At 40.6% G+C, this 15,530-nt stretch overlaps 1 protein-coding gene and 1 long non-coding RNA gene across 2 annotated transcripts in view; one reads left to right on the top strand and one right to left on the bottom strand.

Annotated features, from left to right (window-relative positions):
- LOC309695275 overlaps positions 1 to 8,846 on the bottom strand; it is a 158,412-nt gene extending 149,566 nt beyond the window's left edge. Inside the window, exon 1 of the long non-coding RNA XR_014273106.1 lies at positions 7,949 to 8,846. This is a non-coding gene — a long non-coding RNA (uncharacterized lncRNA). The remainder of the gene's footprint in view (positions 1 to 7,948) is intronic.
- nrxn3a (neurexin 3a) overlaps positions 1 to 15,530 on the top strand; it is a 206,829-nt gene that overhangs the window by 29,710 nt on the left and 161,589 nt on the right. The window contains 2 exon segments of the mRNA XM_082515716.1: positions 3,026 to 3,049; positions 4,147 to 4,173. Of these exon segments, the coding sequence (XP_082371842.1) occupies positions 3,026 to 3,049; positions 4,147 to 4,173 (51 nt within the window).

Below are 15,530 nucleotides of genomic sequence, written 5' to 3' on the forward strand. Positions count from 1 at the left end.
AGATCATTGACAAGACTGGCTACGGATACCAACTACAGAATGGATCAGTTGTCAGCAGTGTTGGGACTAACTAAACTAAACTAAATTATGATAGGACCCTAAAAAAATTACTATGTACAATAATGGATTTCTATACATTTTACATCAGATGAAAACATTTGTTGCAAGATTCAGATAATTATTTGTTAAAAGTGAGACATTTTAAATGAGAATAAGAATGAAAAGTATTTCTTTGTGCCCCCCTTTCCCTTTTAATGCCCCACCTGCCCCCCTGGCAAAACTTTCCTAGACCCGCCCCTGCACAGTTACCAGCTGTCAGCTACATTAAAAAAAAGGATCCTGGTGTTATTAGTCTCTCAGAAACAGTTCATAACTTCAACCCATTCATGTCACCTAAAAGGTAAACCTGTTTCTCCATCACCTGTTCAGCTCTGATGATTCAGTAAGGACATCTCCTGGTTTCATCTTCACGTTTCCCTCTCACCACATATCCAAACCGACATCATGACCAGCAGCTTTACAGCTGTGGCTCCAGCAAACATCAGCTGATACTAGAAATTAATATTAAACACATTCTAACAACAGCTGATCAAGCTTAAACGTGCTGCTGTTGTTTAGCGCGACATCCGCTGGTTTCCTCTTTCTGGCGCAAAGTGGACGATAAATAAACAAGAGAGAAAAGCCGATCAGCTGATCACTGATCAGTTTCATGATTGAAGTAGAAACAGGAGAGGGAGGGGGAGAGAATGAAAGAAGAAGAGGCAGCTGTGCAGCAAAGACAATAATTCCAGCTTTGTGTCTTTTTCATTGTAGCTGAAGTCCGGGACAAACTGTTCCTTTTCACCTCAATACGAAACGTGTAATATTTTCTTTTCGATTCTGTTTTTTACTGGACGGTTGGAAACTCTACTAACTAACCTTATAAATAAAATAAGACAAAACAAGTTCAACATCATTAACATCATAGCACCCGCCCAGCTGTATATAAACTCCGTCATGCTAGCTAGTACGCAGTACGAGTTATTGTAACTGACTGTAAAAACTCAGCATAACGAGAATAAACTCCACCTAAACTTGGTTTATATCTGACCCAGAGAGACTGCAGGTCATAACTTCTTACCTGAAGTTCAGTTCACCGCCTCGGGTCTCTGCTCCTCCTGCATTTCATCCACCTGCCAGCGTGTTGCACCTGCTGCCCTCCACCACTTGCTAATGTTACTGAATCTGTGGAAGCCCCGCCATAGCCACCACCAAACAACTGAGTTATTTTTACACATCTCCCAGCATCTGGCCAATCCACCACCTTTCATTGTTTATACTGTTACGGGAAAAAAACGAAAAAAAGAAAAATTGCCGATGGCCAGTCCAGCTATGCCTATTTGGGATTAATGACATACTGAAAAATGAAGCAGTACATGTGATGCTTTTGAGATGCTATAGCATGGAGGATCACAATCTGCTGGTACTTTTCTGCGTTTATCATTTTGACAAGATCCTCAGCACCACTGGTTGAAATGTAGTCCCAGTCTATGTGTGAAGTTTGCATTTTCAAAGTTTCAACTGAACACATGGAAAGATATTTCATGCTGTTGTGACAGGCTCCCAGGAACAACAATAGCAGAGAAATACAATCTAAAATTTGTTCTTTGCTAACTTGTTCTTTATAGATTCCACAATTATTCATTTCTTGAATTAAGTGATTTACAGGTTAACTGGATTAAGAAGCAAGCAAACAAACAATGTTCCACCTAAAATTGGTTTCCAGTGGCTTTAAATCACTGATTTTGTTGGGTTTCTCTCCAAGCCTGTGTTCAAGGTAAATAAATATTAGTTGCAATGATAATTTGTACTGCTTTTAACAGCATACAGTATGAGTTCTGTGTAGCAAACTAAGTTATACAGAGATCTATTTTTTTGTTGCCATCATTGTCTTAGTGGATTATTTTGCTAATGTAAGTAAATTTGTACGTAAAAAATAGATTGAAACTCATATAGAAGCTCAGTTTTCTTGCATCTGTGACAAAAGCTCAAATAGCTCCATATTTCCACATTTGTATCTGTGGATATGCAAACATGCAGTTGTGATCACAAGTTCACATCCAATCATCATCATCTAACCCACGCAGGGTCAAAGGTGCATATACAGGCTCAAATAAATAAAGTGTGTAAAATCTCACTGCAGTCAGCTGAATTCTGCATTATTATTTTATACTCGGATAAAGCGGATGAGGATGGATGGATGGATGGATGTTTTATAACATGACAAGGCCAAGGCCTGTTAAACGTTTTGTTAGTGATCATGATTGACTTCTTTCTGTCAGCATAATTTGTTTGGCAGCACTCTTCTGATTGGCCTGAAGATCCAAGAGCTAAGAAAGAGAACTGTGGTCAGTTATCCAACCAGAGTTTTGTCACAAGCTTGTTGATACAAACGTATCCTGTTAAGGTTCAACTTGCTAAGGGACATTTCACCAAATATTCATGGGGATTAATGTAGACATGTAGATCCTGTATTTATACTGAGGTTGGGGATTGCACCTAATACTTAAATAAAGATCTGTTCTGTACAGTTACTCCACCCTGAAAGATGCCCATAATGAGTCTCAGACCACAACCGTAGATCTTTGACATTAGGGCCTTTCTGGCTTTAACATTTGACATTTTTATTTTTTCTTTGCATGTCTTCGTGCTGTAGTAACAGTATACTATTACAGAATAAATGAGGTAATGTGACTTCAATGCAGGATAAGGGGAAATGCACACATGCGTGAGAACAAATGCCTTTTTGTGCTGAACATTTCTCTTTGTATTTCCTGTCGTGATTGTGGTTCAAAGTGCTGCTGCTTTAAGTGCTACTTGCTGAAACATTCTGCATTGTAAAGAACATGCAAAAGGCTGAGTGTACTGCCAGCCCTCTGTATGAACTATGTGTGTAATTATTTGCATGATAGTCAGCATGCAAGAAACAAGTGTGTTTCTAATACTACCTTTGCTTGTTTTCTTTGTCTCCTTTTTTTTGCTCTAGAAATCAACAGCAACAACATGCCAGGTGAGTGTTTTTAGTGAATAATGTCAGATGGAAGCAGATATTCAGACAAGTGCAAACAGACTTGGTGACGACAATGTGAAGCTACTGTTCCAGCTTAATGAAATGTTCCTGTCTGTGCTTTAACATAATTCACATTGCATTCCCTGAAATGGGATATTTCTTTTACAAAGGAGGGACAAATGACTAAGACTATTACTATGACACTATGTGTTAATTATTCAACCATGTGCAGATATTAGGTTTATCTTTCAGTTACAAATGTCCATAATATTTCTGTTTATTCCTTCAGAAATCTGATTTTCAACACAGATTATAGGATCCTGCCTCTTGGGCTGTCTCATCATACCAGTAGTTACAGATTACTTACCTCTAACAAGTTCTATAGAGATATTTAAGTATCTGATTGAAAACAAAGAATTTATTAAACTAGAGCATTGCATTAATTCTCATTATTTTACTGTCTTTGCACAAAAGTGATGAAATTCAGTTCTTGTGGACTAAAACTTCACAGGACATTCATGGTGTGTCAAATGCTTGGACAGCTCACGAGCTGGCCTTCAGGAAATCATATTTAAAATATTATATATTCTGTCACAATTCATTTTAAAGCAGCTATAATACTAAAAAAAGACTAAACCAAAAAATAGAACTGGACAATAACCAGAAACAGAAAAACAGACATGTCACTCCCATCAACTGGATGTTTAAATAAGCAGCTGTGTGTTAGCGTGACAGGGACATAAACTAATAAACTGAAGACATTTCAATAATGTGTTTATAATTTGTGTTTGCTGCCTCAAACAGCCAAAGAGCAAAGAGCAGAAATCGCATTTTTATGTCTGTACAGCAGGTCAGTTGAGTTCTGCTACACAAACGTAAAAAGCACACATGAGCTTTTTATGTGTTATACTCGTTACGAGGAAGCCTCCTGCTCAGGCACAGGAAGCTTTGTGGCACCTGTGTGATCTGATGTTATGCTTTCACTATGAGTAAAAGCATGAATCATCACAATACCAGAGGGTATTGAAACTAAGTGTTCTCTTTGCTGAAATATTCTCTCTCTTTCCTCTCTTTTATACCTTTCCTATTTTCTTAAGGCCTTGCACATATGATGGCAGAGCAAGGTATGCCTCTCTTTATGTCTTTGCTACAAGTCTATCTTTGGTTGTGACTCTGTTGTGCTGTGCTGTGGTTGTTTTTGATGGTGTTGTTCAATACACGATGTTATTTTATTTCCCCTCTCTCCTTCTTTTTACTGTCCTAAGAAAACTGTAACAAACAAAGCTTGTTTTTTTCCTGAAATGTGTTGTCCTGGAGAGACTACAGTGGGCAGCATCAGACGTAGTCTGTAGAGTGTTTCTGGAAATCGGGCAGAGCCAAGCGTTACAGGGTGGAAGTTGAAGGAGGAAGTTCAGAGATGAAGTGAGACAGAAACAGCCAAGGAGGTGTATGATTTATACTGTGGACAGAGGAAAGAAGACAAGGACAATTGTCTTTTGGTGGAATGAGGATGCACAGGACAGAAAAGGCATTTCCCAAAGGAAGGAGTGGGAAAGGCAAAGAAAAAGGCTTTTATTGGTTTGTATGTAAAACGTGACACTAAGGAGAAAGATGGATTGGCAGTGATTGAGCTAGAAACAATGTGAAACAGGTCAGGGTGATTAGTGATAGAGATGGACACGGGTGTTCACTGCGCACACTAAAAAAAAAGGAATAGAGATGGAAATGTAGTAACAAGTTACAGGTGTGGTACGAAGATGGGAGGAGTACTCTGAGAAGCAGATAAATGAAGAAAGATGAGAGAGAGATTAGGATGGATGGAGGAAAGTTAGTGATTCAGAAAGTGCAGAGAATTAATAAGGAGGAAGTGAGCAGCTTTAAAAAGGGATTGAGAGTGAAAGGCACTTGGTCCACATCACACACTGGTGCAGGTGTGTAGATGTCTAGGAGAGAGGAGCTGTGCCGGTACTGATGGCTACAGAGGGAGTGGAACCATACCATGAAGCTATGAGAAAGAGTTTTTAAAGTGACCCGATGATCAGTGAGCAGCAGAACGAGAATTACAAATGTGATGCTTGCTCTGAGAATGTTGATGGAGAAGTATAGAGAAGGTCAGAAGGGCTGCACTATTTCTATCTGGAGAAAACGTGTCGTAATGTCAAGAGAGACACACTGAGATGTCTAGTGAGAGTAGGAAGACCGGAGAGGTGAAAGTATGCAGTGGAAAGAAGAGGAATGAATGTCAGTAGAAACGGGACAAAATGCATGAGTATGAATGAAAGGGTAAATTAGTGAAACAGCTCTGCATGGTCATGTAATATATATTGTAAGTTTATTTTCATGCATGCATCTCTACTTTTAGATATTATACAAATTTCCTCATTTTCCTGATGAGTGTTCTATCCGCCCCTTTTCCCAGAAGTCCTCTATTTGAGTAGTTACTGCTCGTGGCTTTCATGTGTTTGAGATGTACAGTTACATCAAAGATGGTGCTGTGCATTATTGAATTCTATGACATGATATGGTTGGTGTCTGCTATAATTTGGACTAAATTTCCCTCTTCTTCTTCTCCCCTCTCTGGGCACTCTTGGCTGTGGATTCTGTGCTGTCTCCGCCTCCCCTGCTCTTCTAGCTAAAAGCAAAGGTACAGCTTTTTCAAAATCTTTCCTTTTCCACCTCTATGAAAAGCGACGGTTGCTCTGTGAGTGTTTAAGAGCAGTGCAGTGTTATGTGTTTGATGTTTTAAAGGTGTGTATTTGTCTGTATTCACTTCTCTTGTGTAATGGCTTTTCACAGAGAGTGCTTGGAGTAAGCAAGTAATTAAGCCAACTTTAATTGAAGAAGGAAAAAAACACACTGTGTTGCTTTCTGCTTGTTTATAAAAGCGTGCATGTGTTTTATAATTTGATCTGAGTTGTATACAGTACACCTGTGCAGAAGCTGCACATGTTAAAAGAACAAGCGTCACTGTGGGGCAGTTTACAGAACAACCAGGAGAAAATAAAGGATCTTCTCCTGGCTGATGGAACCAGTGACAGAGCAGGTTGTCCTTAAACAATGCTCAAAATGTAACCAGTGTGTTGTGGTCTGAGAACAATGTAGGTGCATTTAGTTTATTTATGTTACTGATAATTCATCTTATCAAGCAAAATCATGCAAACAGACCACTGATACAGAACAGCAGATCATTTAAGCTTTCCAGTAATTTAGTTTTTAGATAGATGCTGTTGATGTTCAATACCCGATTCTGCATCTCTTAATATAAACGTGCTCCAGAGAAGGGAAACTGCTGTTGGTGACCTTTTGGGCAGATTTCTGCAGCGCCGTCTTGTCAGCCTCAGAGCAGTTGCCATAACAGACAATTATAGAAGAAGTCAGAACACTCTCCACCAGAACACGGTACCCCAAGATCAGCTACTTCAGCCTCCTCATGAAAAACAGTCATTGATCAGCTTCCTTCATAATACTGGCTGAATTCGTGGCCCATGTGAGGTTGCTCTTCCACCTCTTTCCTGTACGTAGAGATCAGAGATCAGACCAACAACAGCCATCTACAAACTTCAGAATATGATTGCCTGGATACTTTGCTGAGTAATCACGTGAGAAGTGTACACAGTAGAGGCCACCATACACACCGTTGTGGAGAGCTGGCTTTAAGTTTGATGGTGGAGGATGGCCTGCATGTCAAGACGTCCAGCACCCAGTTACACACAGTAACAGCTTATTGGTTAGTGTCTGTGGAATGATGGTATTAAATACAGAGTCAGAGTTCAGAAAGAGCAGGCTGACACATGCATGAGAGCAGAGTGGATGACAGACTGGTTCTTCCTGTATGCATGCTGCTGTGGACCCACACTGATGTCAACTGACTCCTGAATGGGGCCAAAAGCAGCCATTCCAGCCACTTCATGATAAGTGGGGTGAAAGCCACCAGGCAATAGTTACTCATGGATTTCTCAGCTGGGTCTTTGGGCACTGGGAAAACAATGGACCAAAGCCAGAGAGAGAGAGATGTTAAAATTGTCAACACCATGGTGAGTTCCTGAGCACACAGTCTTAAAACCCAGTGATGCTCTTTATTTCCTTCCACATGCTTCAAGGGCCACTGGTGAAAAAATGACCATGTATATTTTGGGCATAGGTTGCCTTTCCCAGTTTAATATCTGCTGGATGCAGATATTAAACTGGGAAATTGGATATTCCCTCCCTGCTCTTCTCAGTGCCACTGGATCTTCAGATGCAAACGCTGAGCCCTGTATCCTTCAGAGATCTCACCTCCACATTTAGCCAGGGTTTCTGATTAGGAGAGATGATTATAACCTTTGTGTTACACATTGCACTTGCTGATGTATCCACAATCTGAGCAAGCAAAAGACTTTAAAGTCCACCCCGCCATCCAGTGGTGTGTCTAGAAAATTTTTGTTGGGGGGGCCAGGTAGGGGCACAGATTTGGAGAAGGGTGGCAGATGTAATTGGCAGATAATGTTTTAAAAAAAAATTCTACCAACCGTTAACCATAATTCAATAATCCTATAAACCTAATAACCGAATGCGCTTTTAACTCTTATTAGAATGAGATTTTAACCACTACGGTGCAAAGTTTTTAGATACTGCGTTGATAAAGTACAAGAGATACAATCAGTCAGTGTTTATTCAGCATTCAAGGACAGCAATATTTGCATAGTATTTTTACTGACATGTAGTGCACATATGTTTTGGGCAAAAACATTTTTGAATAATAAAATACAAACATTTGTAACAAACAATTGACAAATTAGCCAATGCAAAACTTTATCTGCCTGTTAAAAAAAGAAGATAATCTTCTCACAAACTGGTGTTTGATTTTGAAACAGGAAAAAAGTGGAGAAACAACTGAAAAGACTAACATTTGAATAAAACCTGAAAGCAAGTAAATACTTTCTATGCTGCCTTATGGTCAACTTTGGTAATATTGATCAAGAACAACACTGGCTGATGATGAAATACAGTCAGCTGGCATGGTGACACTGCCAGTATTAACCTGCAGGGCTGGACTGGGACAGAAAATCGGGCATTTTGACTAGAGACCGACCCACCAGGTATTAAAGCCATAAAGACTTTGAATGAAAACAAACCCTGTGGTGACAGTGATGTACAGTCTTGTTGGTATATGTATGATTTCTATACATTTTACGTCAGATAAAAACTTTGGTTGTAAGATTTAGATAATTATTTTTTAAAAGCGAGATATTTTAAATGAGAATAAGAAAGAAAAGTATTTCTTTGTGCCCCCCTCTCCCTGTTAATGCCCTACCTGGCCCCCTGGCAACACTTTGCTAGACCCGCCCCTGCACAGTTACCAGTTGTCAGCTACATAGAAAAGGATCCTGGTGTTATTTATCTCTCAGAAACAGTTCATAACTTCCCTTCAACTCATTCATGTCACCTAAAAGGTAAACCTGTTTCTCCATCACCTGTTCAGCTCTGATGATTCAGTAAGGACATCTCCTGGTTTCATCTTCATGTTTCCCTCTCACCACATATCCAAACCGACATCATGACCAGCAGCTTTACAGCTGTGGCTCCAGCAAACATCAGCTGATACTAGAAATTAATATTAAATTAATTCTAACAACAGCTGATCAAGCTTAAACGTGCTGCTGTTGTTTAACGCGACATCCGCTGGTTTCCTCTTTCTGGCCCAAAGTGGGCGACAAACAAACAAGAGAGAAAAGCCGATCAGCTGATCATTGATCAGTTTCATGATTGAAGTAGCAACAGGAGAGGCAGGGGGAGAGAATGAGAGAAGAAGAGGCAGCTGTGCAGCTAAAGACAGAATAAATCCAGCTTTGTGTCTTTTTTTCATTATAGCGAAAGTCCGGGACAAACTGCGTCTCTTCTCAGCTCAATACGAAACGTGTAATATTTTCTCTGAATGAGGGACCATTCCATTTTTTTAAGGAGCCGTTGGCAACTCTACTAACCTTATGAATAAAATAAAGTTCACTATCAGTAACATCATAGCACCCACCCAGCTGTATATAAACTCTGTCAAGCTGGCTAGAACACAGTACGAGTTATTGCAACTGAGGGTAAAAAGTCAGCACAACGAAAATAAACTCCACCTAAACTTAGTTTATATCTGACCCAGATAGACTGCAGGTCATAACTTCTTACCTGAAGTTCAGTTCACCTGACACTCGGACTGGCGGCTGCCTCGCGTCTCTCCTCCTGCCTCCCCTTCCCTCATCCACCTGCTGGCCTCTGTGGAAGCTCCGCCATAGCCACCACCAAACAACTGAGTTATTTTTACACATCGACCTGCATCTGGCCAATCCACCACCTCTCATTGTTCATGCCATTACAAAAAAAAAAAAGAAAAAAAAATAAGTCACTGGGCATATGCCCGACGGCCAGTCCAGCTATGTTAACCTGCAACCAAATCTGCAGCTCCATACAGCAATGTTACGACTTAGATTATATCTTATAACTCATAACTCTTATGTTAGCTGCCCTCAGTAGCATACTGTCTGAAATATTTGATGGCTGCAATAATTCTTTAAGTGTTATTTTTTCCTTGGTATTCTAATTTCACCGAAGTTTACTAAACTCAACAAACTTAATATGTCCTCATTTTCTTTCACCGAAAAATTGTTTCCTGCAGTGCCGTCTTTGTGCTTGGCTCTCCTACCTTTGCTAACGTGATGCACATAGCGCAGAAGCCGGTGCTGCATTCACTTACACTCGGATATCTGAGCTTCACCGTGAAAACATAATCGGACATTTGATATTTGATTGAATTTTATTGTTTTGCCTTTGGGGTGGCCAGTCTGGTTGGGGGGGTGGCCTGTGCCCCCCCAGGCCACCCCGCTGGACACGCCACTGCCGCCATCATGAATTGCTGCCTCTCTGAAAACCTGCCAATTGGTCTACTCAGAATAGTCCTGGAAGCATCCTTCTAAGCTCATCACGTGAGCTAGGATAATTTTCAAGCCCTCCAAGTAATGGCCCATGGTGCTGAAGGAAGGGAAGTTGAATTGGCTGATTTTAGGGACGGTCATCTCATCCATCATTGAGCAACCAGTCAAGAGTTTGGGTAAGCCTGAAAGAATCCAGAAGCTAAATCAAGAACTTGGAAAGTGGCTTACCAAGGTCAACAAATCTGGCCTGTCTGGTAGATTTAAAACTCGGATCCACCAGCATTCCATCCTGTCCAGAGTCCAGCAATCACTGCTGGACTTTGCAGTCCCAATAAAACCTGTTGAGTCTTTGGAAAGAAATACTTCCCAGGGCGATCGTGGCTCAAGAGTTGGGAGGTCGCCTTGTAATCGGAAGGTTGCCGGTTTGAGCCCCGGCTTGGACACTCTCGGTCGTTGTGTCCTTGGGCAAGACACTTCACCCGTTGCCTACTGGTGGTGGTCAGAGGGCCCGGTGGCGCCAGTGTCCAGCAGCCTCGCCTCTGTCAGTGCGACCAAGGGTGGCTGTGGCTACAATGTAGCTGCCATCACCAGTGTGTGAATGTGTGTGTGAATGGGTGGATGGCTGGATATGTAAAGCGCTTTGGGGTCCTTAGGGACTAGTAAAGCGCTATACAAATACAGGCCATTTACCATAAGGGCTAGCAGTTTTTTTCTTTTAACATTGGACTGTTAAAATACATTTTCTACTTTCAGCTTCATCACATCTTTAATATGTGTGATTGTAAATGTGCTACTGAAATTCTAGATAGTATAGAGTGTACTGGATTTATAAAGCAGAAAGCCTCCCGTCTGTTATAATTTTATAAAGTATTAATTGAACTTAAAAAGACTTGTTCCACTGCATGTACAGTTGGTGCCACTCTATGTTTGATGATCACATAATACTTCAGCATGCCAATTCATTTGGAAATTTAAGAGCTGCAGTAGGTGTTGGTACAAAGTCTTCAGTGCAAAAAGATTGTCGGGTGTTTGTCCTGAGAAGCTGTGATTGGCTGGATCTCGCTGTGTACACCTGTGATGGCTTCCCCCATTCACAGAAAAAGCTTGTGTAAGCTCCTGGAGATTCCTCTTCCCTCACCACCTGTGCGGTTTTTCTTGTTACTGTGTCTAATCCTTGAGCAAGATGTAGACATTATTAGGTATCACACACATACACAGGCTCCCTGTTGTCTCGTGTTAGGCAGACAAGAGGCTCCGTTCTGGCTCCATTTGCATGGCAGCTCACTGGTGGCAGAATAGCAGAGCAAGAAAGGAATAATAAAATTTGGTGCGTCTGCAGTTGTGGAGTCACATTTCTTGATGTTTTGGGCTGACATAAAGCGATTCTGTCCTCATCTTGTTCAGATATCTGGTCAGACTCTTTTTGTCTTTTTATTATTTCCATGGTCAGTCACCCTCTCTGCTCTACTTATCTGTCTTTGCTTTCTTACTCTGCATCTTTTTACTCCTCTTTTATTGTCTTTCCTTCACTGCCTGCCCCTCTTTCTTTGGCTCATCAGTTTTTGTTAGCTTCGTTCTCTGTTTGTATTTTTTCTTTTATTGCATTTTTGTATACCTTCTGCTCATTTACATAAGCCTATGCGTTGTGATGAAGCAGTTAAGAGAGTGTGTGCAAAAATGCACACTGGCAATAAAGCTGTCGCAATCGTAGCTGAAACTGGTTTGTAATGTGAACAGTTCTGAGTTGTAAAGTCTTTCCTGAGATAAAACCGTATTCAGTTTTGTTGCCTGTGAGGATGCACTTTTCTGTTTTCACTGGTGTTTATGACGATGAGTGAACAATATCACTACCATGCATGTTATCTTGCTGTTGCTTCAGACATCACTTGATTCATACAAACAGTAAAAAATCTCTCTGATAGATAGTACATGAGCCTATAGCTTGTTTGTAAAGATACTGCAATAAAGTATCAACCTAATATACAATTAAACCGAAAAGTTAAAGCAGTTTCGATAGAGTGCAGTTTGTGAAAACAATACTGAGACATATCCATAATATTGTCTTTCTCTAATAAGTAGTTCAGCTGCTCTGCTGTTACTCTTTTTCCAAAACCTTTGACACAGAATTCTAGACTGGTCTGTAACTATTCGACAGAGGTGCGTCTACTGTGGTTTCTTTGGCCCAACAGCAGCTTGTTTGAGCTGGAAACTGAGCAATAATCCTTTCCATGATACAGTGGCCAACACAGTCAAACACAGTCAAACACAGTCAAACACACTAATTAAAAACAAAAGTAGGAAGGACATCGAGGGGGCTTGAATTTGGGGGACATTATTGAGACAGTGATGGAGAAATACTAATGTCAGTGACCTAATTTACAAATTGTTCAAAAACTCATTGTACTCAGACCTGGTGCATGTGGAATATTGGAAGAGACAATATTGTTGCATCAGGTGAGGAGGCCACCCATAAATGTTCTAACTTGTGACAATATCTCATAAAATGACAAATATTTATCCAAGGACAAACATGTTACCATTGGACAATATTTTGTTTCAGAGTTGCTCCTGTACCTGAATAGATTGAAAGTCAAAGGATGAAAGAAAAGTGTCATGAAATGTGGGGATTATTATATGTGCAGGGCCAGAAACATGTTGCTGAAAGTTAAAATACTCTGTGATAATGATGAGATCAGCAGCTGTCCTACAAGAGTCCATCAATCAAGAGTTCGTCAATATGAAGGTTAAAATCTCCCAGTGTTACATCCATCTAATGATAAATGACAAAGGTCATTAAATTCAGTTAAAAAAGAGTCCAGCAATGCCAGCAGGTAATAGATTAAAATAAAAGGTTTTCGGAGAACCGACCTTAATCGTCTGTAACTCAAATGAAGAAAACCGGTTTGAGTTCATCAGGCAGCAAGTCCTCTGCTATGACTCAAAAGACACGACGTTCCATTGACGGAGCAGCCAGAGAAGTGAATATAATCTATATGTTGCTGCCACGTCCGAGTCAGCAACATCAACTCTACAGAGTCCTTAATAAAGAGATTATTTAGAATAAATAATGTAAACCTTAAACAGGGCAAACTGGATTGGTGACCATTGATTGGGACATTCAGCAGCTCACTGGAATTCAACACCTGTACACATCTGCGAACCTGCATTGACTCCTAAAACAGATAAAACGATCACTGATGAGAGGACATCGCTGCCACCAGTGAAACAGACCCAGATGACCATTCTGCCATCGAGCCGTGGACCCAGAGCCACAGACAGCAGGGCAGTGTGCCTGCCAAGTGACAGGAGAGGAACTGGCCACAGGCGCTGGGAGTCTCCCCACAGCCAAGAAGCTAGCCTCCAATGCTGCCTGTTTCACCTCGATAATAACTCTGTGTGTTGTGTACAGTATCAAACACTCCACTGAGGAACACAGAACGGAGGAAAGGCTTTGCTGTAGTTGCTCCAGCTGTCACATTAGCTGTCCAATGAATCCGTAATGTACGTCGATCATGAATTCAAACAGCATACAAAAGAAAAACATAACGCTGCAAATGGCGATGGCCGGCAATAAAAAACTACACCAGCAGCGGCAACCAAACATGGGTGCCACCTTGAAGAAAGCCCATCAATACAGATATTCAAGTACACACATTGATCCAGTGCTGAGTAAAATTGGCCTCTAAAATAAATCTGAAAATCCTGTGAAGCTGTTAGATCAGGTCATGGACACAGCGATGTGGGAGTGGGGGATGCTTGGACATTTGGGTTTTCTGTGCTTGACTGAGTTCTGGTAAGTGTGCCAGACTCTGAGGCTAGCCAATAATATCAATGCATCAATGACAGCAGGTAGATGATGAGTAGGCCTATGAGTGTATCCAGGAATCAGGGTGAAATATGCTGTTAGTTCACCCTGGAAAGCAGTTATTTTATTGGCTTAGTTAAAGTCGTAACAACAAAGCAGCAATATTACAGCTTGCACTTCTAAAACATTTATATCAGTTACTTGGTGTTGGATCAGTGTTAGTCCCAGTTTTATTTATTTTATCCATGTCAGTACTCATTTCCAAATTCAGCACTGTGAGATGTATTTTTGTACTGATGTTCTGTAACACTGGTAGCACTGCAGACCTGCTTTTAACAACTCGCAGAATCATCTGCTGAAACCAAAAAAATGATCCCTCGCATATTTTGATTATAGATTATAGATTTATTACTGCAGATAACACGATAACCCTCATCTCTGTGAATTTAAGAAAAAGCGTCTTTGTTTGTTTTTAAATGAATTTGAAAAGAATACACAAAAGCATTTTGGGAGACTAATCACTGCAGCGATGTACAGAGACATCTTTGATCTAAACCTGCTTCAGAGCGCTCTGGACCTTCGACAGGTTTGTCTTTAAAGAGGACAATGACCCGAAGCACGCGGTGAAGATAACAAATGATTAACTTCAGGATCATGTGAACATCCTTGAGTGGTCAGAGCCCAGACCTGAACCCAATGGAACTCCTCTGAAGAGATCTGAAAATGGCTGTGCACTGACGTTTTCCATCCAAGCTGATGGAGCTTCTGAGGTTCTGCAAAGAAGAAACTTTGTCTAGTGTCATACTCAAAAAGACTGTAACTGCTGCCAAAGGGGCTTCAACAAAGTATTGAGCAAAAGCTGTGAATACACATGTACATGTTACAATTCATTTTATTTTTTTCCACTCTTACTTTGGTGTTTCGTTTGTACCTGGGTTGATGCAGATACAGGCAGAACATTCAAACTTCATACAGAAAGTTTCCATCAGGCTGGTGAGTTCAAACCCAGGCCGTCTTTGGAGGAAGGTGGAGAACGATGTTTACATGTTCCATGTTCTCCCCTTGCCTTCGTGGGTTCTTTCCAGGTTATTCCGAAAGGTTTAAAATGACCAAAATGTGTGAATGGTTGACTGTTATCTTTGTGACAGACTGGCAGCAGATGTGACAGGCTCTAGGACCCAGAGATCTTATGTGCCATTCTACTTATTTGCTATTTGTTATATGTTTGTTGTTTTTAATGTAATTTTTAAATGATGTAACAAATAATTTCCCAAATCAAATCACTTTTATTGTCACATCACATGTGCAGGTACATTGGTACAGCACATGCGAGTGAAATTTTTGTGTGCGAGCTTCACAAGCAACAGAGTTGTGCAAAAATACAATAACGTAAAACAAGCAAAATACAAGAATGGCTACATCTGAAACTAATAAATATATGTACAATATATAATAGTATATGCATTACTGCATGTGTATACTAAATATTTTTCTACGTGTGTGTGTGTGTGTGTGTGTGTGTGTGTGTGTGTGTACACATATTTTACAAATTAAATAGAGTAAACAATAAATAAAATATATAAAATATACAGAGTGAGACATGTGCAAAACAGTGGCGTTACTGTACAGTATGGAGTGCATAATGTTGAAGTTCCAGTAGTGAAGCTGAGGTGTCTATGACGTGTTCAGCAGTCTGATGGCCTGATGGAAGAAGCTGTCTCTCAGTCTGCTGGTACGGGACCGGATGCTGCAGAACCTCCTTCCTGATGGAAGCAGT

This window comes from Aulonocara stuartgranti (genome assembly GCF_965226115.1).
Source record: "Aulonocara stuartgranti genome assembly, chromosome: 19".
NCBI lineage: Eukaryota > Metazoa > Chordata > Actinopteri > Cichliformes > Cichlidae > Aulonocara > Aulonocara stuartgranti.